General features: G+C 41.6%; 1 protein-coding gene across 1 annotated transcript; it reads right to left on the bottom strand.

The window, feature by feature from the left end:
• Positions 1-1,504: 1,504 nt before the first annotated feature.
• LOC108150517 (homeobox protein abdominal-A) lies at positions 1,505-26,239 on the bottom strand. Its single transcript, XM_017278751.2, is given in 7 exon segments — positions 1,505-4,493; positions 4,567-4,790; positions 17,946-17,993; positions 21,957-22,010; positions 22,013-22,212; positions 23,296-24,256; positions 25,150-26,239. Coding segments are annotated over 6 exon segments (1,773 nt in total). The 5' UTR covers positions 24,162-24,256; positions 25,150-26,239; the 3' UTR covers positions 1,505-4,112.
• Between the last annotated feature and the right edge of the window lie 511 nt (positions 26,240-26,750).

The following is a 26,750-nucleotide window of genomic DNA, read 5'->3' as shown; positions in this document are numbered from 1 at the left end:
TTATACATTATACATTCCCCAAATTCTTCAGCTAAAACCCATGCCAACTTTAATTGCCTCTAATGTTCCGATATTAAAAACTAGCATATCATGTAATTTAAAGAAAACAATTGTATTAATAAAATTTGTATATAGACGGATAATCATTCTTCCTGCGAGTTTATGAGATTTGAATTTTCAAAATGTATCCTTTATTATATAATCAATATATCTTTAAAAATGTTATCGAACTTTAGTGTCTGCAGTTGTAAGAATATAAGTGCTGAGAAATGTGACCCTTCAGCAATGCCACATCGGTGTCACCACATGTAAAATTCGCAAACTGCCTTTCTGTATATATTAATTATAGAATATTTATTAGACAGGGGACTGTTTGCATTAAATGGTTTTCGAAGGGCATATGAAATGAAATATATTTTAAGCGCTGCCTTATCGCGTCGATGATCGCCTTTTGGGGCAGTTTGAGCGACGCAGGAAAACTTTTCCAATAACAGCATCCAAATGTGAACTTATGCCCGGCCCGTCTACGTGCTCGGAATGGCGAACCCAATAAGCAACCAAGAGCCCGGCACCCACCACTACCCCAACCCCACCCACATGCCCATCAATGGGACCATCTTTGGAACGCCATTTTGACGTTTTCGAAAGTTTCTTTTATTGCATACATGAGCCATTTGGGTGCCGGGGCTTCCGTTTCCGCTTCCGCTGCCGAGGACTCAGCTCGTTGACGCTGCCATTACGCTGTCGCAGCTCCAAAAACAGGATGAGTACATCGTCTGGCCTCCGCCACCGCCTTCGCCTCGTTCCGGGAATCGGGCTCAGTCCCCCTCGTCCTTCATCGTTCATCCTTCGTCCTGGGCACACATGTGGGCGTGCCGTAAATGGCGTCGTTATGTGTGCGCTTATTATCATAATCCGTTGAGTTGTTGGCGCATTAATTAAATTTAATTAAAGGCGTTTTGCAACATTTCCGGGTACGTGGCCACGCTGCCAATTGCAAGCCCACGTCTTAGTCGAAAATGGCAGCATATCCCCCTCGGAATAACTGTGCGAACTCTAACCCCAATCGTCCTTGCGACGAGGCATGAAATCAATTTGCTCAAAATGGCATTCCTTAATTAATATTTGCGGCAGCGGCATTAGCAAGTGGGAATTTATGATTCGAATGGACTCAATACCAAACACATGCTCTGATATATGCACAAAACTAATAGGAAATCCTCATTAGGTATATCGCCATTATATTGGGAAACATTAATGTGTTTTGAGGAATAAGATATCAGGCGGTTTTAATGTTATAAGTCTTTGTAACATTGTGAAATGCGTGGAAAGATATAATAAAACGCATTTCACATTTTTTAAGTCTTCAATAATAATAATAATTCTATCAAATGCTTGTTTTCCATTAACTTAGTAAATTTTTCCTATTTTTCTTACAAGAAGAAATCCCCGTTATTATCCACAAATGGAGCACCCACTCCACAATTAGTTTCACACCATTTCATTTGATTTTATTTATTTATTAATTCTTCACTGCAGTTGTTGGCTTATGCTAACGTTATTTTTCATTTTCTTTTTTTTTAGGTTCGCTCAGAGTTTCATATTAAATTAATCCCATTGGCTGAAGTCCGTTCGAACGCAAACGAAATATGATTTCTAGATTTTTATCCATTTTCTTAACATAAATAGTTGTCATGCAGTTTTATGTACAAATACGATGGCAAATATTTCGGCGCCCCTCGATCGCTCTCTGTGCGCTCGATCTAATACTAGGATCTGTTTAAAGTTCGAATATAATTCAGTTACGTATATGCGGGTTCTCGATCTATCGCAATTTCCGAATATTTCCGGCTGGGTGAGTAAACTTGGTTGGTTAGTAAATAGTATCGACTTGATTCTACGTATATATGTTCGTTAGGCATTAGCTAATATTTAATTTGATTTGAAGTTTTTGGACCTCATCGCAAAGGTCGGCGTATGGATGGGTTCTCGTTGCAGTTGCTTCCCAGTCGGAGTGAAACAAAGGTTCTTTAATTTTTTTCGCATTCATTTTAAAATCGTATAAAATTATATAATACACAATTCGTCACAACTAAACTTAAACTAAAATTAACAGAAGTTTTACCATAAAGGTTCAAACAAAATATTAATTTACGCTCTAATTTGCTAGGCCGTCCAAATGAGACTAAACATTAAACTTAAACCAAACTGAAACGCAACAAAAACAGAAACGGAAACGGAAGCGGGAACAGAAACAGAAACCACTCAGTTTCCTTCAATCAGGTCTTGAAACAAGGCAAAAAGATGTCACCACCCGTGCATATCACTCGAACCGGTGGGACTTGGAAAACATAGGACAATAGGACAGTATTTTCATAGAGAAGAATGTGCGCTGGTTGGGGGATGCTGATTTTTGGTGGTGTCTGGTTTTTGGGCAAAACGTGACTTTAACTCGACTGCTTTTAGTGTTAACCATACTAGATACACATACATTTAGGTATTTATACATACACATATAAGTTCATAGTTGTATATATTTGTAATATATGTTCATATATATTTGTCAATAATGGTTTATGTAAATACGCGCTGTGTAAGCCTTCCGCTTCGGTTGTGTATAATAAATAGATTTTGACTTTAATTCAACTTGCAATCCGCGAGAGACTATGCTAGGTAAATTTTATTTCGGGAAGTTTGAAATCTACGTATATGGGTTCTGCCGTTCGTCCTCTCTATATCTCTCCCTACATGGCCTTTTCTCTGTTGTTGCAACCTTAAGCTAATACGTATTTCAGAGTTTCCTTTCTGCTTGTTATATTTTGTAGACTTCTAGGCCTCGGTGCCTAGTGCATTCTTCGCTTAACTGTAGTTAATTTAAAATTTTAGTCACTGGCAAACGACATTTAATTTCTGAGCTCCTTACTCCAATTTAGTTTCTTGTTTCATTATTATTATTACGTATTTGAAATCGTGATTATGCTTTTGGGTATGTTGCATACCGTTCGTCCTTACAACTGGTATTTATGGAAATATTTTGCATACTTTTGCTGCTTACTTGTTTACTTGCTTGCGCGTTGAGTCGAATTAAGATTAATATGGCATTGAAGAAATCATTGTATTCAAGCGTTGGCATACAACGAAATACAGCAAACACACAGTAAACACATCACTTAAACAAAACATTGGAAGAGGGGTTTTTTTTTTCGAAAAACATAAACAGAAATTTCCAATAAATAGGTAGATACAAAACGTACGCTCTATATCTATAACTCTATAGGTAAGTATCTTTAATCTGTAAGCATATCCATATATTTATGTATTCATATACCGTTAAACATAGTCGAACGTGGCTCTAAATATCGAACTAGGTTATCCTACAGCAGTCGCAAATAATTTTACACTTGAACCCGCCAAGTTGCCCTCTACTAAAAGCCCCCCCCCTCTCCCTCCCATTGGAACGTGGGTCGATGTCGAGGGCTGGCAACGGAGTTCTCTGACTATCAAAAATCGCTCATTTCGTCAATATTCATTAATATAGATCGCGTCTTCTGCTAACTCCATCCTTAAGCATTTACCGCTATTCTAAGTAGTTCAATTTATCCATTAATATTACCAATTTGGGCCCGTTGGCCCAGAGGCTCTGCACTGGGGGTTGAATTGCCGGTTTAGGGGTTGGACTGCGCGAAAGGGAAAGTATGGAAGAAGTGTTGGTTGGATACACAAATTCTCACTGGAGATCTGAAAGGGAATCGCATGCGTTGCACTATCAAATAGGCCTCTGCACTCGGGGAAACCTCAGAAAGCATCGATCCAAGGCAATTAAACCCTATCCAGCAAATCGCCTCTGGGCCATCGCACCCACTCATTGGTGTGTGTATGTAGGTTTGTAGACTTATGCAACTATTTACTATGTAAAACTTTACGTATTTTAGTTATCGAGTTTATCTTCTGCTTGCTATCCCGCGCATTACACAGACGAAGAGACGAAGAAACGCCAGACGCTGATGCCGGCGATGATGGCTGCGGTGGTGGTGGTGGTGCTAGTGGAGCTAGTGGTGCGGCTGGTGGAAGATTGGCTCGTTGGCTCGGCTGGGCGGACGGCTGGGGTCAGCTTAGGAGTTGACCTTGCTGACCGCCTTCAGCAGATCGTGATTGCTCTTGTCCAGGGCGCTCATCATGCCCAGATTGCCACCCAGTCCGCCGCCGATGCCCGGCCCAATGCCGCCCACGCCGACGCCCACGCCCATGCCAAGGCCGAGCTTGAGATCGTTCTGACCCACCACGGAGTGGTGCAAGTGGCCCGGATTGTGTGCGATGATCGAGTGGTGGTCCTGCGGCTGTTGCTGCTGCTGTTGGTGCTGTTGCTGCTGCTGCTGCTGTTGTTGCTGCTGCTGTTGCTGTTGTTGTTGCTGCTGCACTTGCTTGTTCTGCTGGGCGGATTTCATCGTCTCCTGGGCCTTCATCTTCTCCTGCTCCTCGCGATCGCGTCGCGCCTTGAAGGGAAATAACAAAAAGCATGTTAGTGATGAATTTGTGGCGCTCCCGAGCGGACCGAGTGAGACTAACCTGTTCATTTATTTCCTTAACGGCACGCAACTCCTTCTTCAGCTTCATGCGCCGGTTCTGGAACCATATCTTTATCTGGCGCTCGGTCAGGCAGAGGGCGTGTGCGATCTCGATGCGCCTTCGCCGGGTCAAGTAGTGGTTGAAGTGAAACTCCTTCTCCAGTTCGAGGGTCTGGAAGCGTGTGTAAGTTTGGCGGCCACGTCTTCGGGGGCATCCGTTGGGGCCTGCGGAGGAGAAAACGGAGAAAGTTGCGTCAGATTATGTTGTTGCTTTTTTTTGGCAACGCCTAATGAGCTGCAAAAACGCCGTCAGACAGTCGAAAATGGCACTTTGGCCAGCTGCAACACATGTCAGGCGTCGCCACATGATTTGTGCTTGGGGATTGGGGAACTCTGCTGCACTGCGAATGTCTGGCTGCAAATTACGAGCCAAACAAACCAAGAGTTTTTTTTTTTTCAAAAGGGTGAGGCTGTGAGGTGAACTGACGTCAGTCGCTGCCGCTGCCGCCCCAGGACATCGACTCCCCGGGGTCGATTGCGGACCTGATTCCGCTGCGGATTGGCATCGCACGCAGTGCGTGGAAGGGTGAAGCAACCGACACCGACTCGCCCAGCAGCAGGTCTCGCCCTGGTGGCCAGCTAGCCAGCGCTTTTCCCCGATTTTCCCTGCATTCCACTCTCTACATTTTTTTGTTGCTTCTTTTTCGTTTCTTTTTTTTTTTTAGCAATTTTCCATGCTACCTGTGCGAATTTTTTGCGCGACGGTGCGAAGATGCGGCCGGAATGGGCACAGGCTCCGTGTTTATGTTACGGAAATCAAAAATTCGCTATCTACAAATTGCCGTCCCAGTACCGGCCTAGCAGCCTCTCACTTTTACCCGCTTGCCGTTTTATGGCTTTCATGTCTCTTCTTTTTTGCTGCTGCCTTTGTGCCGAGTTTTTCTGGCAAAAGGTTTTCATGTCAACGGCAATTTTTTATGGTTTGCAAGTTGCGACTTTCCAACGGCAACCGGTAGACAAAATAAAAAAGGGACAATTTTTACGTAATATTATGAAAGGTGCAGATTTTGCAAATATTTCTCGGTTGCAGTTGTAAATCATTCGGATTTTTTCAACGTTCCGCTGCATTTTTTATGAGATTGAGCAGTTGGCAAAATATTTACGAACGGATGAGACTGTGACATTCGAATTTACCTGAACTGATAGGCAGTTTTTGTGAGTCATAGATTGAACACGTTTGGTAGATCCAAAAAAATAAATAAGTTGTGTCAAAATGTGTTTGAACTGAACATTATTAGCTGAAACTATTTAATAGTATATTTATATAATGACTCAGTTATCAATGGAAGAATTGGTTTAAATTACTGATGGTTGTTTTAATCTTATTATAAGAGAATACTCCAATTAAATTGCTTTAAATTAATTTCTTGTTCCCTCAACGCCCTACATTACTTTTAATTTGAAGAGAGCAGCCATAAAATGAGTAAAACATTGACTGCAGAGTGGACAGAAAACAGTTGGAAGGGGGGAAAAGCAATTTCAATTCTAATCAACCCCCTTTCCTGCTATCCTGAAACTAGGAATACCAAACTAATCTAAATTATTTACACGCTACAATGAGCAGCTACAATTCGTCCCATAAATCACGACTCCCAGGACACACGCGCCCCTAAACAAGATTTACGACCCCCGCAATGGCCGCCGTGGCTGGTCGCAGGTGCGAGCGAGATGGCCGATGGCTCGCAGGACAGACTGATGGAATCCAACATGGCTGCCGCACAGGTAGACACTCACACACTCACACAGGGGCAAAGTGAGAGAGAGAGCGTTGGCATGGCAACGCCTGAGTTTTGTTAATGTGTGAGTGGTGAGTCGGCGCAGCCAAACCGGAATTTTCAGAGAGCCCTCACACGTGGAGCTGAGCGGAAAAAGGAGAGCGCTCGCTTTGAGTCACGGCCCGACTTCGTTATTGATTTTCCAACGCAACTGCATTTCCACTCAATGCTCCATGCTCAAAAACTATTCGGAAAGCCTTAAATCCGCTTGGGAAAACTATACAATCGACGGTTTCAATTCGGGTTTCAGATTTAAGTGAGTCTGAGTGAGCGGCTTTGTGGGGGACTTTCAGGGTTCAATGATCTTTCCAACAATGAGGAATGCATAAAAATTATGGATACTATTATTTATGTTTCGTAAATATAAGCGGAGTATTTAGGAGATCACTGGGAGACTGGGTGTGAGAATCGGGAAAATTCATTACAGATGTGAACAATACTATGCACCTTAATCTGCTTTAAAAATGTATATAACAGTGTCGAGTTTAATTGACTACTATAATTTTGTAATTGTTATACAAAATAAATATATGCAAATTATACATTGTTAAATTGTGCATATAATATCAACTTAAAAGGTTTTTTTGTGTTTTAATCATAAAGAAAAGTACAACATTTGAAATATAAACAAAATAAAATCAAATTTATTTATAATTTGAATTAATCATTAATCGTTTCTCATTAATCAACAACTAATCATCGAATTCATCTGCTCAGCATGTGTACTTATTTACTCTGCTCTAACATGACTCATTTTAGACCAAGTGAGTCAGGAAATAAGATAAATTGCAGAGAATCTGCTTATGCATAAAATAAATTCTAGTTTTATTTTATGACTGCCCTTTTTTTCTTTTCGATATCTGTTTTATATTGTCCACTTAAAAAAAGGTTTAGATATTAAATATTCAAAATCAACTTGTAAGCTCAAATTCCCATCTCAGATTTAGGGTAGTTGCTGACTTTCAATTGCGCACTTATCGATAAATTAGCTTTAAGCGCTTCGATAGATTTGACAAACGCTAAGCGGCTATCTTAAGTTTTTATTTTCGAGTTGAGGTGGCCGGTCGAACCGGTCCGTTGCACAATTGCTAAGGAAAACTATTTTCCAATTAAAAATCAATTAGCGCGCCATAAATCGTGGCTGCAATTGACTGAAGCGGAGACCGGGTAAACAAAACGGCGAAAAGCGAGCTAGGGCTAGGGAAATCTGTTTCGGAATCGGAGGAAATTCCAGACGCGGTGGCGTTGGCCGTTCAGTTCGGATCGGAATGAGCTACTCTGCTATATATTCCACGGATTGGCCGAGGGAATCCGGGAGGTGATAATACAACCAGGAAAGCCGTCCCAAGGCGTCGCTGTCAACGGTGCGAATGGGCCTGGGAATGGTTATGGGAACGAGAATGGGAATGGGAATGGGAATGGTTATGGCCCAGAGTCGGGGACAGCGTCTATAACAATGACATTAACAATTAAAAATATTAATAATCATAAACGTAATTGTTCAATAAACAGCGGCGCGTATAAATAAGCACAAAAACATACGAAAACGAGACGCTGAAAAAAACACAGCGCAGACTGAAACTTATGATGACATAAAAATCATAAAAACAATTCAAAGCGTACAATAAAGATACTCACACACACACTCAAGCGGGTGGGTTAAAGGGGGTGCGGGGTGGTAAAAGCGCCATAGTTTGCCCAAGTATCTGCCACTCTGTGTGTGTGTGTGTGTAAGTATCTGTGTGGGCATTCGAAAGTGGTTCCGTGGGGACGCTGACAAGTATTGGAGTCTTGTTTATCAAGCGACACAAAATTGTACAATAAACAAACATTCGCCGTACGAGCAATTCGTGTTTAGTGTTTGGCTCCTATTTTCACCCTTCATCCCTTTCTAACATTCTCGCTTTCGTTTTTCGGTAAATAATAAACAAATTTACATATCGCTTGACAAAGAACTTAGAAACATTGTGGCGTGCTCTAGCTCGTTGTTGTTTCAGTTGCCGGCAATTAGTTTGAATTTGAATTCCTAGCTGGGTCAAACTGTTTGCCGGCAAATAAATTGCCTGATTTTGCTGCTGTTGACCATTCAAGTTTTGGGGGATTGGAAAACTTCTCCTTCGACTTGTTTGTTGACTTTTGGCGCGCAAATTCCGCTGTGTATTTGTATTCGAGCGAAATTTTTTGGAAATCTTGTGGGGCTTCATACACTTTATGGGATAGTCTGGGGAATATTTAAATATTGCTGAACTAGCTAAACGGCCTTTTATTTCAGGCCGAGGGCATTGTAAATTTCAATGTGGTTTTGTATAACGAATTTATGAGACTAAAAGATTACGAAAACAATAAGCTTAAATTTAACAACTCTATTTGATTGGAGTTTAACAATCAAAACGAGTTTGTTGAAAGATAGTTTGTGTAATCTACTCTGGTCCATGACAAAAGATAAATTATAGTCTAAGTAAATGCGTCAACTTTTCAATGAAATTACTTAAATAATATAACAAATTCCAAGCAATTAAGTTCAGCTAAATTACTTTCATTAACATTCAGCAACTTCAATAACTTTTTTCATATCAATCAAAATTAAAAAATCAAAGCTATGAAAAAAACGATTGTTGTAGCTTAAATAGACTATTTTTCTCAGAAACCCATGTTTCTTCTTTAAAATGTTTTCAACATAATTTGAAGACAAGATACTAATAGGGAACAAGGCATCCAAAATGTGTACGCATATTTATACCATCGTATATTTATCTCGTTCTGGTTTTTTTTGGAGGAGAAGAATTTCACTGGCTGCGTATGGTTTATGCTGATTTGTTTATATTTGGTATGAATTTTCGAAACTAACTTCCCGGATGGCATGTTGAGAGATATATAAACAAAGGGCAGACATTTAACATGCCCGAAAATATAGAAACACACGCCGAAGTGAAGAATGTTTAGGGCTGAACCGATACTGCCCTCTGCTAGATGGAGGAGTTCATTGTTTTGCAGAGACGATCTTTCGGGCATTTAGCGCAAATTGTAATGTTTTCCGGGTTAAGTGACATCCCCGGGGAGCTGTTTTTAGTCTCCTTCACGCCCTCAACAGCCAGGGATATGCAAATGTGCGGAATTCGTGGAGCGACGAAGACTAATTAAACTTTGAAAGAAAAGCCGCTTAAACGCTGTTCCGACAAGACTCACGGGCAACATCTGGCGCCTTTGTGCGGCTTTTAGCGAAAAGGGGCGGATGGGTAGGACACTCAGGATAAACAGGGGCGGGGCAGGTAAGCGCCGCCATTAAATTGCGCTCATGCTCGACTTTTTGGGGGTGGCTAAAAGTGGCAGCAGCAGCAGCAGCAACTCCTGACTGCCATTGCAAATAATTTATGTTTATTAAATTTATTTAAATTTAATCAGTCGCACAGGCATTTCGTTCGCCAGAGGACAAGGAAAAGTGGGTGGTGTCTCGTTGCGGAAAACCTGGCAGAGGAAAAGCCGGAGTTAGGGGGATGCTTCCTCTGCAATTTATGTGCAGCGCATTGCCAATGTTGTTGTTTGTCCTATCAGATCTGCCACGCCCCCATCTCCCACTTCCCATTTCCCCAGCTAATTGTGTGCTTAATCTTGGAAAATATATGGCATGCTGTCGCTGTCTGTTGTGTTCTATTCCGTGGGCGAAGGCGGAGAAAATTCCCGACAAATGTTGCGAATACACAGGCTCCTGGGGGATTAATATATTCTCATCAAATATTTCACGCCATTATTGGAATTACTTCTCGCTCTGCTCTAACTTAAAACGAAGGGAATTTGCAATTAAAATTGTATCTTGTGCTCAAAGGACTTTGCCAGAATGAAAGATTAAATAAAATGGAAACATGTTCTTTGAAAATCAATAAACAGAGAGTTTTTCTGGAGAATTTGCTTAAACTTGGTAGATTACAAAATATGTATAAAATATGTTGTATAAAATCAATTTAAGATTTCTGGAAGTTTTGGATCTTGAAACAATCAAGTTTTCACTACATTAAACTTTTATGAGATAAAGTTAACAATCATAAATAAATGATTTTGATGTTGAATTTGAATAGGAATAGGAATAAATCTTTAAGTATTATATCTTAACTTTATTTAACTTTTCAAACGTTCCATCTTATTTTTGTAGACATATGCTTTTTATCACAGAAATCTTTTTAAAACCATTCTTTACCGTTGCATTATCGAATGTAATGAATGTTCTCATATGTTTTTCCCTTTATCTCGCCAGATAACCATTTGCAGGCCAAACTCTCGGATATTCGCACCGTATCCCAGAAAGTGCAGACAGCCCTTAATTCTCACTCAAACCAGGAGCCATGGTAACTCAAGCCAACGTGGTAACAGCCTGAGTCTCTCTTCACGTTTTTCTTTTTCCCTTTTCCAATGGTGCAGTGAAAGGGAAAGAGACGGAAAATGAGAGCGACTGGGACGGAGAATAACGGCAACGGCAGCCATTAGAGCCATTCACCCTTACTGTCTTTATAGCATTTTTAATCTCGTGGGTGGTTGGCGGAGCAACCTTACCGCCCACCGCCCACCTCCCACCGCCCCCGGGCATTTTTTGCACGCACTGCAAACACGAGGGTGTGATAAGACAAAATACCCGACATAAATGTGAAAAATATATGGCCAAAAGTGAAAAGGGAAAACGGAAGAAGCCAGCCGCAGAATGTGTGGGGTTGGCGGAAAGCCGTGCCAAAAGGAAACCGGAAAAAATCAGACTCTTTCTGGGCTCCCCCCGCCATCCCACTTAGAGCATCTTACCGAAGTGGTTCCAATAAATTTGTGGGCCCACCCGGACAGAAAGAGGGGCGAAGAGTTCCGGGCGGGGAGCCCAACTAATTTTGGACGGACGGACAGCTGTGGAGCATTTGTAGCGATGGCCTATAAATGGCATTAGGCGTCTAGAATTGGTAATCCGCAAGATTTTTGCAAACGGCGTCTGTTCCTGCCACTTTTTCCGGAGACACGTGTCGCCAACTGACCGCAACTCGAGCACCCTCAACTTATCTGAATCCCCCGACTGTATCTGTTCCCGTTTCTGTTTCTGTATCTGTATCTGTGTTTTTGTCGCTTTTCTATCCCCGTCTGTGCGCCGCAATTTAATTGCAAATGAAAGGCGTTTAATGTGCGCCGACTGCGATTAAAATCGCCGCGAATCGATGCGACACAATCAACGGCCATTCAATGATCACAATGAAGTGGCGCCAAAGCGACTCTCTCTGTATGTGAGTGGAATTAGTTGTCCGTATCTGTATCTACAAAAGTATCTGTATCTGAGCAAGCTGGCATTCGGTGGGTGGCCGGGTTCATCAGCACATTTTGGCTCCTTTGTTTGGTGTTTTTTTTTCGAAGAATAGAAGCAAACAAAGGGCAGAGGGCAACTTACATTGCAATTGAAGGTTTAAGGGCATTTTTGATACTCTTTGCTCTTGGTTTTATTAATTTGCTTTTAATATTTATTTTATATGAAATTTTGCAACGGAAAATTATCAAAATATTATTTAACTTTTGTTTTATTCGAAGACATTCAGTTCATGTTAATTTTGTGTTGGAGTACATAAAATAAATGAAACTCGTTTATACATTGATAAAACCATTAATAAATAATTCATTATTTGCCGTCTGTACAATTTTTTTTTTATGAAGCCAATTTGTATATAAACAGGAAATTTATTTGTGTATTTCTCACCCAAAAGTATAAAATAAATTTACTCTTTGGAGTACTTTCAAATTGGATCAATTTACACCATTTCTTGGCCACCCAAATTTGTCATAAAATGCCAAAGAGTCAAGATACCCCTTCATTCCGAATAAAGGGTACCAAAAAGGTTCTAAAGCAGTAACCCAACTGCAATTGGCCTCGTCTTGCCCTTTGGACGCCTCATTGGCTTTGGCGTTTTGGGAAAGGCGAGGAAAATGAATTGAAATTGATTGCCTTCATTGGCTGCCACCGTCGGGTTTTTTCTTTCTCCTTTTTTGTTTCTGTGGCCGTTTCCAAGTTCATTTGGTCGTTCTATGAACCTTGGCAAGCATTATATCGACTTTTATTGAAAATACATATAAATTGAGCCAACTGCTTTCGACTGAGAACGCATTTTGGTATTGTTTTTTGGTGTTTTGTTTGCTTTGGTTGGGTTTTCCTTGCCTTTTGCGGCCCGTTTTCCCAACTGCGTTCACGGCCCAGTGCACACGGGTCCAAGCACTCGATATATACGTATATATACACATATATTCCTATTTGGTGAAAACAAACACGAACTCCGGATTCCTATTCCCATTCGAATGCAGAACTTGGGGGCAGATGTCGGCCATAACTTAGATTGCGTGGGCCGACTTAAAACGATGACGTATTAAAACGCCGTTCGGGGAAGCACCCCCACCTCTTGACATCCCCTCTCTAATCCCCCCTCCCCGCACTTTTCCCGCAAGCGTGAACGTGACACTTAAATTCGTATTAAAAGCATCGATCGATCGATGCGGGTTCTATATTTACCTAGGCGTGCGCATAACTCATGCTTATCCCCTCGGTTGGAAATTTCATTATAATACCCACGGAACCCCCTCTTTAGTTTCCCCCCAAAATGCCAAGGTGTGGTCCTGTGACTCCTAAGGAAATGATTGTTGTCTCTGCTCCGCGAGTCGACGAAGCACCGCAGACCGCAGAGAACGAACCTCACCTATTAGTGTTTCCAATCTTGAACTTCCCTTGGAATTCTTCTTGGCTGACACAGTTGATTAATGGCTCGCACACACTCGCACAGTTGGCCTTTTGTTAATGGCTGCTCGAGAGTAATTTGAGAAAATGGTGGCTGATGCTGCTGCCATGATCCCAGAGGAAAGCCTTTTGTCACCGACAGGTTTTTATTTCTCCCATTGTTGTGCTCTTTCAAGTTTCTTCTTTTCACAACTATTACATACGAAGCTCTGGCGGAGGAACTCCAATTACCTGAATTGCTTCATTAGGAGAGAGGGAAAAGGGAGCGGAAGGATTCCCACAAAAGCCTGCAACTGGAATAACGAGTTCCTTGAGGGGCGGATTCCAAAAAACACAATAGGAGTATCGTTTCCTTTATTCCCTTAGTGAAATCGAGGAAAATTTCCTTGGAATTGTAACGTTGAAAAACCGTCAAATTCCAAATGCCATAAATTTAGAAAAATCATAAAAAATACAATTTATAAACAACTGAAAACCAGAATTTCAAATGCCCTTAGATAAAAATCGAATTTATAAATACTAAATTAATTGGGTGCTGCTTAGAAAAAATGATTTAAGATAAGAAAACTTCATTGGCTAAATACTCAACTACAAATGCAATTACCTCGTTACCACTTACATTACCGAATGGTTATTACGCATCAAAGAGAACTGAGTGCATTATAAACACTCTAATCTGCGCAATTAATCAGAAGAAATAATAAATTTAGCCGCAAGAATAGCACAAAAGAGTGCATTAACCGACACCGTCAGCGACTTGTTTAATTCTGCGATTAAATTAATATTAACTACTCTCTGTCTTCAAATTTATCGCAACAGGAAAGTCGGGGGAAATGGGCGCAGTCACGCATTGCACGCGATGCGGAAAATGGAAAACTGCGAAAATGTCGCACGCCACAGCCAAGTTCTAAATAAAACTTTGTGTAAATTAAATATTTAAGTTAATGGTTAAAGTTTGCCTAGTGATGGTTTTGTTTGCTGCCACATATGTGCACCGGGAAAAAATATATGTAACGTATCACTCTATAAACAAAGAAAAGTTAAAAGCAAACAAGGTATTTGTAACGTGTTAAAGAAATTGAATAAACAATTGATCGACTGTATACTCTTTAAAGAACAAAGTTACTGGAAAATTTCTACTCAAAAAATGTAATGCAATTAAGTAAACTTAATGAAATAGAAAACGACTATTTTCGTTTGACTTTCGAACCCATTTTTCTGGCTGTGTGACATGTTTAAGGGGAATAAACTTTGATTAAGCGACGGCGATGGGCGGGGATCGAGTCGGCAATTGTCTGTGGAACGTGTGCGCTTTTAATTTGATTTTGTCTGGGCCAAATTTACATGTCTGCTAGCCCGTTCCAAATGCCGAAAATCCGCGCCAGACTGGCTGCCATTTTGTCCTTGTCTGTGGCTCTGTCAGCCTGTCGTCCGTGGTCCCCCGCTCCGGATCCTTGTAATCCAAACCCCTTTGCCAATTTGCGCCACTTGGGTATTAAAACCGCAGATTAACAGCCGCACGGGGTAGTTAAAAAAAGCAGCAGCAACAACACCACACTCGGAGAAACGTGTCATTTTGAATTTTCCGCCGCCGCTGGGCGAAATGAAAAAAAACCGAAAAAAATACTACAACGACACAAAACGTGCCGATAACACGGTGTCGCACACTGCCCCCTCACCCCTTCCCATCAGAGGGAGATAGCTGTGTAGAAAGAGAGGAGGAGAGAGAGGGTAAATGTAAATACAGCAACACCAAATAAAAAAAATGAGGAAAACAGAAAACACAGGGAATCGGAAATTAAACAAAACCGAAACGAAATGGAATTCGCTTATCGCGCCTCATAAATTAACCCTTGCCAGCCGTCGTCCATGTTTCGAGGGAGATAGCAGCACAGATGCAGACAGAGAGGGATGCTGAGTGGGTTGGGGGGTGGTGAGGGATCTTAACCCCACTGGGATCAACGTTTATCTGCGAGATGGCGGATCTTCGCGCCCCAAGAACCCCTGCCAATGACATTGATCGCCGCCACAATTGAATTAAAACATTGATATTGCATTGATTCCAACCGAGACGACGAGTTTGAATCGAAAGACAGTGCTTTGAATTCAGAAAGGGATGGCCGGACAGGCCAGGAAAGAGAGGGGCATAGAGATAGAATGGTCTTTGTGACAATAATTCAATTACCCGGCGGGCGAGCTTATCGCGAGCCACACAATTATGGCTTGTAAAATTAATAAAAATAATATATTTTATTATTCCATTCGCGCCGTTATCGCTGTGCGGGGAATGCAAATAAATCATGCCATGAAAATAGATAGTCACTTTGTCGACTTTAAAAATAACTAAGTAATTGTGTTAGAAAACATCGAGGCTATTAATTGTAAGACTTGCAACTAAACTTGAGCTTAAAGTTTGAATATTAAAATATTTTATAATATTAACGGAATTACTTAACCGCAATTGTTGAATTTGTTTAATATTGCTATAATTTTGCATAATTTTATAACTCTGTTCAGCAGTTCTTGACATATATACGTTGAATAAAATATGATGACTTAAAAACAATTAAAATATAACATAAATTGTCTGTAACTACATTTTAAAGACTTTTGTTTAACTAATTATTTATTGTTATAACTTATGTGGGTACATAATTTAAAGTCATTAATTGTTAACTTATCTTTAGAATAGCTTTGTTTACATGGGAACATAAATTAATGAAATTGTTAAGCATTGCTTAGTAAAATTACCTATAAATCTGTACAAGAACACGTAAAATAACTTTGCTGATCTGTAAAAAAACATTCAGCTCAGAAAAGCTATTTTCTTTGGTAATCTGACGATTGAAAGCTAATACCTAAACAAAAAACCACAATAGCAATCTTTGCAGAATGGCAACTGAAACTCGGTGAGTTAATTACTTGTCAAACAGCGGCTGTTAGTGCTGTAAATTGCTCGAATGACTCCGCTCAACGCCAACGCCAGTGATTTATTTACAAAACAAACACCAGAGGATCGCCAGTGGAAAGGGGGAGCACAGGGGGCTTGAACCCGCTCGAATATCAAACGATCTGTGACGCCCAAAGCTGAGCCGTGGCACGTACTTCTGTGGCACAGAGCTCCGGCACGAACGCTCCGATTTCATTCCAGGGCCAAAGACCAAATGCTAAAGACCAAAAAGGACCAGCAAGCCTCCAGACCAGAAAACCAGACTATTGGGACATTGGCCGCAATGTTTGCCCAGTGGTCGAGCGCAATTAAACGGCTCCCAATTAGATGCCACACAGAAAAAAAGGGGTAGGTCGTGAATGTCACTGGGGACCACTATGCGTATGCACAATGTACACAGTGAAATGGTTGAATACATTTCCTAATCGATAAAACACCACTGAGATTTTTAAATGCGATTAGCAAGGCTGGGAAAGTCGTGTTTTATGTTGGTGTCGTATATTTGAAAACGTGATCTATTCTATCTATCAATGTAAATAATATAATTTTTATAACATATTATTTAATTGAACCATTTATTTAAATGAATTTAGTAAAGAAATGGCTTGAGTGAAGTATCAAATATTTTTAGACTTCCCAAAAAATGTATCAAAGTAATTTGGAATGGTATAAACAATTTAAAGCTCACATTTTACTGAGCTATCTACTTTTGAACCCATTAGGGCAACACAACGCTAAGCATTACAGCTGAAAACCAATTATAAATTACCTCTAAAAATGTTAGATCCACTATAATCACGGAAATAAACTAGGCAGTGAATTAATAAACACACTACGGTTCCTGTTTGTTATTCGAATACATGTCCAATTTAAACCCCAACTAATGGGTAGCGCCATTAACTCAAGTGAAATGGGAATGGGCTTATAGATGGTATTGGGAATGTGAATGTGAATGCCGATTAATGACCGGCTATTGTAACCAGCAATTGACAGTGGCTACTCGTGTTTGCGGCTGCCCTTGTCGTTTGTCGAACTAATTAAACGCGGTGGTGATTCGCCAAACAATCAACGCCATTATCGGGCCCATAAAACGGGGATCGTTCGGTAGTGGCCACAACATCACGATCGTTATGCACGGCACAAGACCACGCGTAAAATCGTAAATAGTCCATAAAACGCTCATAAAAAGCCATTTAACGAGGCCCAGAACAACGGGCCCATCGCAGATCGGTGATCGCACAAAATCGATCAATCGAGTTCAGCTTTGTGTGAGTTTTTTGCCCGACACCATCGAGTTTGACTCCTGCGATATTATTCGGCCAATTGTTATGGACAGCAGCAGCTTGAGTTTTGGGGGGCCCCGGACATTCAGATGGTGATTTACGATCTTGGACGAGTACTTGACCGGCATGGTTGAGTTATCGGTGCAACTTTCACAGCGTTCGCTAAATTAGCATAGAGAGCGAACAGTTGCCGGATGTCTAAACCTTTCGCAGACCATTGTCTGCCCTCGGATATTTGCCAGAAAATGACTCCGATAAACAAAGAAATTGCACAATGAATAGGCCAGGGAAAAGGACAAAGGATGAGGGATTTATGACAGAACTGCGGGAGTCATGTGACGAATGAGTACGGCAGATTGCAGGCTGCATTCTGCAGTCTGCAGAGAAGGGTTTCGACGGGTGAAAGTAGCCGTGCTAAGCAGGTAAATCATATTTTTCAAGGCCATTCGGCAGGCGGCGGTAAAAAACGGCCTTTTTCCGCCATATTCCACGGCTGGTTAGGCCGATAACCCATTGGCTCAATGTCAGTCGGGGTATTAACTTCAAGGGTTTCCGGTTAATTGCGGTACTTACCATTAAAATCGCCGCAAACGACACGCTCGAAGGGACTTCCCATCCAGTCTGAAATGACAGAGAGAGAGAGAGAGGAAAACAATTAACTTTTGGTTTTTCTTGCAGTTTTTCTTAGTTGCTAAGGAGTTGTGCCCCCCATATGCTGTGCTGCTAATGCGAAATTCCGCGCCAACAGCCTTGAGCACATCCCGCTGAGTAATGGAGCGACGATCCCTCAAATCATGTCCACTGCAGCCCCCTCGGGCATTTGTGCCACATGGCAGCTTCCATAAACCACTCAATCGGGTCGTTTTCAATTTAGTTGTCAGCGCCAGCCACAAAAAGCAGAATTAGCCGGGCCACTGCAGCCAGCGGACCACCGACCGAGTGAACCTCTGGCCAGTTGAACCGGCTCCGCTTTAAGTAGACCACGATAGTCCAATCGTTCGTTGGAGGAGAAGGAGGAGATGGCGGTGATATGGCAGGAGATTCGGAGGAGATGGGGAAATGACTGCGAGGCAACGACCAGACCGACTCCTCCTAATTAATAAGCAGATGAAGCTGCTCGGCATCGTTGGCGCATTTTTAATTAAAATACACAAATTTCTGTGCATTCGCCTGTCGTTGTTGCCACTTTATTTGACACACGGACGGACCGACAGACAGACAATCTCTAATATGTACACGATTCTGCAGGCCGAGACTTCTTTGTCGCATTGATGATTGCACAATTTATGGGCCAGACGTTTCTTATCTTGCCAAGGCAGAGTTCTGGCTGAAGCCAGCTACACATAGACAAAATCGCAGACTTAAAGATACAATACATTTAATAGGATCTGATATCTCATTTAAATTTAATACAAAAGACCATCTCTACATTATTAAGGTTAAACATAAAAGTACATGAAAACCTAATAAGCCATCCTAGCAAGCAATTAACCTGATGGAATTCTTTTCGGACACTCTTATTTTAAAAAACTGGAAAATCTTTAAAATGGCATTTAATGATTGATAGTATTGATTGACCCATGGAAATGATCGATTTTTTGATAATATGCTGCCTATTTTGTGAAATGCTTTGATTTTCAGTTATATAAGTACTTTCATTGCACTACTTATTTTGAAATAAAGATGTTTTATTTACTATTTGGGCTTATATATATTTGGTAGCATAGACTTTATCTAGTGGCAGTAATATTGTCATTAATACGAATAACAAATATTATTATTGCTTGCTTTGGAACCTTAAACCCCATTTGTAGGTCCTGTCAGTGTACTTTTCCCCCTTTTTCTTATCCATCTTTTCTTTCGCTCCCACAGCACGTGCTGAGTTTGCGAATTCGCAGAGTGGAAGACGATGGGAAAAGCTTTTGCCATTTTCATGCTTTGTCGGGCTGCGCTTTTCCAGATAATTAAGAAAAGTTAACCTCTTTGCTTTCTTATCAGCATAATCAGGTGCAGGCGCGCCGTTCCACCCATTTTCCGGCTTTTCCCCCACTGCCCCCCTTGGCAACATTGTTGATGTTGCTGTTGGAGTCGGTGCAACGATGTGAAAATGAAAATTCATTCAGACGCTTTGGCGTAAAATATTAAAATTCATTAGTTAAATTGCATTTGGCAAGCATTCAGCTGTAAAACGTTGCCGTTGCTGCAGTTGTTGCTGTTGCAGTTGCTGTTGCTGTTGCAGTTGTTGATGTTGCTGGTGCGTCCGGGTCTGGGTCTTGGTGTTCGTCTCTCAGTTTTTGGGTGGGTTCGCAGGCTTGGCAAAGTGAAAGCCAAACGAACAGACTTTTCCAGAGGAGGAGGAGTGGGTGCAGCGTGGACGATTCTTGTGCGATTCACATGCAACTGCCTGGCTATAGCATATATATATATATGTATGTACATATTTATCCATATATATATGAACAAGTTTATGTACAGCTTGTGCATTTAGGGAGAGGAGGGAGCTGCGTCGACGTGTCGCGCACTTGGCTGCCATAATGGCGTCATGCTCGTATTTACTTTCATCGCCGCCAGTCGCGTCTCTATGATCTCGTTGACAATTTTATCGTCTTGGCGCTGTGAGCGGGAGATATGCAAAATATTTCATTGTGCGAAATACCGTTTATCTTCTCAACCGGCCGATGCGGCGCGTTTTTTTATTATTTTCTTTTTCCGCGCCAACAGGTTTTGCCTGCAGAATGTGTGTATCTATTCGCTTGTCGGTCAAATGGGTGTGTTAGCCACATATGTTTTCATAATTTTTCGGTTCTCACCCGGGGAGGGGCCCCCTTAAATAGAGGAATTGATTTTTAATCTGCATAGATTAATAAGAGCGCTGATTATCGATTTATTGACACCCAAATCTGGCAAAAATGTAAATTATATATTGGGTTTTTCTTGGTTTTTGTCTTTAAGATTTTTGAAAAACTTAACTTCTCTCAATCTGTTTACTGATTATCTTTTATATATAAATAGCACTATTTAAATTATGTGTTAATATGTTTCATAAATATTTTAAGCTGATATTTACTTTGTACGGTCAAACAAAATTCTTAGGCTATTATATTTTTTATTTCTTGTTGATATTTACAAATGTCAAAAGAGAACCCAATAACTTCCTACCTTATTTTCTGTCACTAATGTCATTCTTTGAAATCTGTCTGCTAGACCACCAATTAATAATTACTCACACCGTTTAATTAACATGCCTAAGCCGTAAATTCAAATGAAATCCCAGTGATTTCGAGTAAATCCATCGGCCGATCTTTTCTCTATTACGGCGACCGATGTGCAGTCTATAACTCAGGCCAATTGACAGTCTATTCATATGGTGTCTGCCATTAATCAGGAGGCATTCAACCCGCGGGGCAGTGTGGAAAACTGAATTTGTTCAGTTTCTTGTGCACTGTGGAAATCGAGTGGCTGGCTGAGAAATGATAAATAAATCTGGTGTGCAAAAATGCGCGGAAAAAGGCGAGCGGATCGCGTAAATTAAACTGACCCACATAAATTTGAAGCGAGTTCGCTCGTACTACGTTAGCCGCATAAAAAGAGCGGCGGCCGAAAAGTATCTGTTTCTGTATCTGTATCTTTGGCTCTGGGTATCTGGATTTTGTATGCGCGGGGCACATCCCAGTGGATATTTTGTTGTTTTTGGGGCTGCCTGTCTCGGTGTGGGGCAACCTTGAGGCTATTTAAATTACAAATCGACGCGCCAAACAACACGACAGACAAGAGAAGCATTTTTCAAACTATTTGGATTTTTATTTACTGCCAACTTTTTAGCTCTTCGTTCATTTCGTTTTCGGATTCGAATCGCGCTGGAAGACTTATGCGAAATAAACGACTTGGAAGTGCCCCGCAAAGTGTTCATTATGGATTGGAATTGGAGGCGGAATGGCAGTGGAAATTGGAATACCATTGGAAATGTTTGCGCCACGTTTATCTACTGTTTATATCAGCTGGGGTACTAGGCAAATTACCAAAAAAAAGTTAGGAATGTTTACTGTTACTCACGCCACCATCATCAATCTAAATAGTATTAAAACATATACAAAATGATAGGAACGAAAAAATTAAAGCAATTTATTACCAATTAGTATTACAAAAGAGAGACCTCAAACTTGAAAATCAACAATGTATTGAATGCTTTCATTGTAAGTGACCATGATTTACATGTACACAAAATTCTAAGAGATTGTTTTGTAGATCGTGAAGCTAATTTGCTCTTGATTTAAGATGATACACATTTCAGATTTCAGAATGATTGGCATGATTTATTTGGTAAAGCTAATAAATAGACTCTTGATGTTATATGGCGTGCCTCAGTGCAATAAACATAAGTGGACTGGGGAAGATCTTAAGTGATTTTTGAACTAAAATGATTTTGAAATGATGTTTTAAGGATAGTTAATAAATATAATTCTTTGATTGAAAATAACGTAAATTTGGAATTTCCTTTTATTTCATTTTTGATGCTGTTTTTTGTAACCCTTTCTTTTCCATAAAATTCCCCAAGATCACTTCAGCGATCAGTAAGTGACTCACCTGTGAGCGTCATCCAGGGATATCGTGGCAGATCGGCGATACCGGCTCCGCCCGCCCCCCTGCCCCCGGCATCACGCCGGAGGCGGGCTGTGTGCAAGCGTTGCCCAGCGAGTCCACTCCGATCGCTCCGGCACTGGCCGCGGATACCGCCGAAGCGGCGGCGGTGGCGTGCTGATAGAACTGCGCGAACTGCGCGGAGGCCGAGGCAGGTACGCTCATCGACTGGTAGCTGTTCATCACGGTGTCCGTGTACCTGCTGCAGGTGCGAAAGAGAAGGACAGCGTCGATTAGCATAGGAACGTGCTGGTGATCCCTACATTCCACACAAACTCCCTTTCAAAAGTCAAATGCTAATGGTCGGCTGAGCCCCGACCATTTGCATTCCCCCTTCCGACTGCGGTCGCCTCTAATTGCACACTAATCCCGAACACGCCCACGCACAGCAGGGCTCACTGTAGCCGGAGTGGCCACAGTGGTACTAATATGCAAATGGCCGCAGCGGAAGGTCAGCGTGCGTGCGAATCTCGTGTCCGGCGACAAATTGCCAGTGGCCACCGCAGGCTGCTCTAATTTTCCCTCTTTATGGCCATTCAATATGAATGGCCAGGGTCCCAGGACCCGGGACCCGATAATTAGAGCGCATTCGAAACGGATTTGCGGTTTTGTGGTCTTTGCAGATTTTACTGAAGGTTGCGACAGGCATTTCCGCCCGCGAAATCGAGAGCATGCCGAATGAATTCTTGGAAGCTGACTAAGTGTACCTTTTTATAGTTTCTTAAAAGATTCTTCTTTTGATATTAAGTACATTACATTACTGGTCATTAGAACACATTTAATAAATATTTTTATATTTTATCAAATCCTTCAAATATATATGTAATCCACTATATTAAAAATGTATAATAAAATCTAAGTTTTAACGACCATTTAAAAAGATTAACATTTTTGAAGCCGATTAAAATGGTTTAATAGATTATTTTTATAGAAAAAAAAATATAATATTTTCAGCACTAGAACAATGTTTTAATTTATAAAAATCTTAATTATGTTATCTTTAAAACGGGTTTGTTTTAAAATCTAAGCTTTGAAAACTCTGACAACTGAATCATCTACAAAAAAAATGTAAATCAAAAATCAAGTTATTGAAAAGCCAATCAAAGTTATGGAGATTCGAGTTCTTCTTATTTTTTTTTCGCTAGAGACTGATAATGCCTCTCTAATTTTAACTACTCAATGTTACAGACAGAACATTTTGAAACCTAATTGGGAGGTGGGAATGGTTAGAGGGTATGGTTTAGTTTCTTGGGACATCCTCAAAAATGGGTCACCCCTTACTTACCTGCACGACTTATCCTCTAGTCCGGTGAAGCCTGCCATTCCGGAGAGTCCTCCGTGGCTGCTCGGGTGGTTCGACACGTACGGATACATCTTGCTGGTGGGGATGGCAAATGAGGAGCTGGCCGCAGCGGCGGCGGCGGCTGCAGCGGCGGCAACGGAGCTGGCCGCGGATACGGACGCGGACGCGGATGCGGAGCCCGGCGAGTTGTCGTTGAGGCTGCGGTGGAGCGATGAGCTGCCGGAGGCCGAAGGCGACGGTGAGCAGCTGCTGTCGCCCGCTTGCGAGTTGCCCGCCGACGGGGGCGTTAGCAGAAGTTGCTGGTGGGCGTGGCCGTGGGAGGCGACGGCCGCGGCTGCTAACTTGCTGATGTGGTGCTGTTGCTGCTGCAGCTGAAGGGCGGCGGACAGCGAGGAGTACTGGTGGTGCTGTTGCTGCTGGTGGTGCAGATGTTGCTGCTGCTGGTGGTTCAGGTGCTGCTGCTGCACCTGTGGGTGGTGCTGCTGGAAGGGCGACGAGGAGGAGACGGGCGAGTGGGGCGATTGGCCCAGATGCTGGCTCAAATGGCTCGGCGAAAGGGATCCTCCGCTCAAATTGAGATTGCTGCTGTTGTTGTGGTTGCTGCTGCTGCTGGGACTGTTGCTGCTGTTGTTATTGTTGTTGTTGGAGCTGCTGCTGCTGGCGAGGTTGTTGGTGCTGCTGTTGCTGCTGGCTGAGACGCTGGCGGAGGCAGAGGCGGCGGCGGCGGCTAGGGCGGCGGCAACTGCTGCAGATGACGAATTCGGGGGGGTGGTTAGGTGGTGCGAACTGATAAACGGCTGGAACTGTGGATACTTTGGCAGCATACTATCGAAAACAAATTTTGACATTGCACATATTTTGCTCTCTGGCCGAGGATCGAATCTTCGGAATTTCGTTCACTTTTTGTTCTTTTTTTTGGTTTCGGAGCTTTCTTCGAGTGGTTCTAGTTATTTATTTGAGTCGATTAGTAAATGGCTAGGTTGAGTGTTTGGTTTAAAAGATTTTAAGCATTTGTGTGGCTTTAACAAATTTTGTTTGAATTCAGCGGAGAAAAGAGCGCTATTCAAAAAAGCGTTAGCTGAATTATATTTAAGTTCTCTTTATTTGTAACCCCTTTAATTTTCCTTTGACTTAAATGCATTCGAATTTATAAACAATTGAAATTAAATCCAGAGCAACCATGTGCTGAATACAACTAAGGCAAATTATTTTTTTCTAATAATAATACCATAACTTTAAAATCGTTTTTATTTAGTTTTCTAAGCTAGGTAATATATAAACCATTAAATTGTGAAATTTTTATTCTTGTTTTGGTCTACTTTACTGCCTTATAATTTAATGCAAACTACAATGGAATAACTATATAAATCACCACCAAATTGATCGAATTAAAATGTACTAAAGGCGAAAATAAACATCGCGTCAAATGAAAGCGCTGCCTAAAATGTGATAAACAAAAAGAAACAAGTAGAAATAAAAAAAATATATACTGCTTATAAAAACGACTCGGAAAACATAAAAAGAACATTAGCCAAATTGAATATGCTTAGATTAAACATAAATCTTTCGGGAAGCGCGATACAGAACTCAAGATAAAAATATATATAATCCTGATGTTTTATATATTTTTCTGCTAGATTTCCCTGAACATGCCAAAGGGTTAGTACGGGAGCGAAGTTTTTCAGGGTTAATCGCAAATTAGTTGACTATATGAGATGGCAAATAGTTAGTAGCTTTTAGATAGATTTCGTGAGGAGATAGATTTTAAAAATTTTGCCACCTGTCCAAATTTAAGCTACTTTTCTCGATTCTGAGAAGGGAAATGCATTTCGTTACCTTTCTCGGGATTTTTCTCTAGCGAACTTTTGGCGAGCAGTTTGTATTTGTTCAACTTTGCAGCTTTTCTGTTACTTTATTTTCGCTCGAAGCTGACGAATTCACAACGAAATTTGTTAAATTTGCATATGGTCTCGGGTTGCGTTGTTGTGCCAGCTGTGGCCCAAGTGTGTGTGTTTGGTGTGTGTATCTCTTATTTGTTGTAAAAGCAATTAAAATGCGGCCATCAATTACGCGGAAATTCGAATGGACGTTGTGCCGGCGGGATTTCGTACGTGTGATTTATAGGCGCGCGATCTTTTTTAATGGCACTCTTGTATTTTATGGCAGAGTGAGTTTCCCTGCGGCTTTTAACGACTTCTCAAGTGTGCGTGAGTGTGTGTGTGGCCGGAGAAATGCTTTCTCCCTACGTTTTGCTTTAATTACTTTGTTTAAAATGCCATAAAACACTTTGCAGGTAGAACTATCGAACACCGGAAAAAACCTTTTACGATGTCAACTTTATGGTTTTTTAATTTTTATGCACCGCACACACAGAGTTATAAACCGAGTGTTTTGACAGTTTTTTCGGTTATTTGGATTTTTCACACAATATATACTTTTATGCGCTCTATAACAGTTAAGTGACAATAAGCCGGCGGCCGAATCGGAACAATAAACACGGCGAATCGGAAACTGAATCGTATGGTCGTATAATCCGAATCGGAATCGGTATCGGAGGGCCGAGAATCGGGCAAGCCAAGAGTGGAGAGCTGAGTTCCGCAGACACTACTGCGCGCCACGATAATAAATATTATAATAAAACGAAATTTTTAAAAGAGTATAAAAATTTCGTGTAATTGGTAATTCTTGCTGCCGGCGCGGGCAGCGACGTCGGCGGAGGCAGCGGCTGCGGCTGCGACGCTTGAGTCGTTGGAGACTTGAGTTTTGTCTGTCTGCGGATGGGGTTTGCTGTTTAGTTTGTTGTATTTTTGTTTTCTATTTTTTGTTGTTTTGGGGAGACCGCTTTACGCGCGAGAAGAGAAGCGAAAGCGAAGGCCGCTGCGAACGTCGAGCGTTGTGGCGTTACGAGCAGCGAAACGTTTATGGCGCAATACAAAAGCCATGCGAGCGTTCTTATGGGCAACTGGATGCTGAGTCTGTGACAATTCATTTCGGCTCACTCACTCGCGGCAAGTCACTCAACGTCGACTGCGGCAGCGGCGGCAATAAGAAAGATGGCAGCGCAGTCGAATCATATGGCTGTCTCGCCTTAACCCACCATTCACTCGCGGCCTGCACTGCCATGGCTCTCGCCTTCTCTCTCTTTCGCATGATGGCCGCCTCGCCACTTTGAGTGAGTTATTTCATTTGAGTGGCTTTTTGAGAGCGCGCTTAATTTCCCGGTTTATAACGTGAGAATGGGCGAGCGTTGAGTGCAACTATTTGAGTCTCCCTATGAGTGGATGACTTTTTTAAGTGTTTTATGCTTTGTTTGGCAAAATGTTATTGTTGATCAAATTACCCTGCATTATTCATGCTGAGTGCGGCGTTTGAGTGAGTGCTGCTCGATACAAATTAGCCAAAATTTGTTTTTTTATTTTTTTATGGGCCCACCCCCA

Source organism: Drosophila elegans, unplaced genomic scaffold, assembly GCF_018152505.1.
Source record: "Drosophila elegans isolate 14027-0461.03 unplaced genomic scaffold, ASM1815250v1 contig_476, whole genome shotgun sequence".
In the NCBI taxonomy this organism is placed as follows: Eukaryota; Metazoa; Arthropoda; class Insecta; order Diptera; family Drosophilidae; genus Drosophila; species Drosophila elegans.
This window is presented reverse-complemented; position numbering and strand designations above follow the sequence as displayed.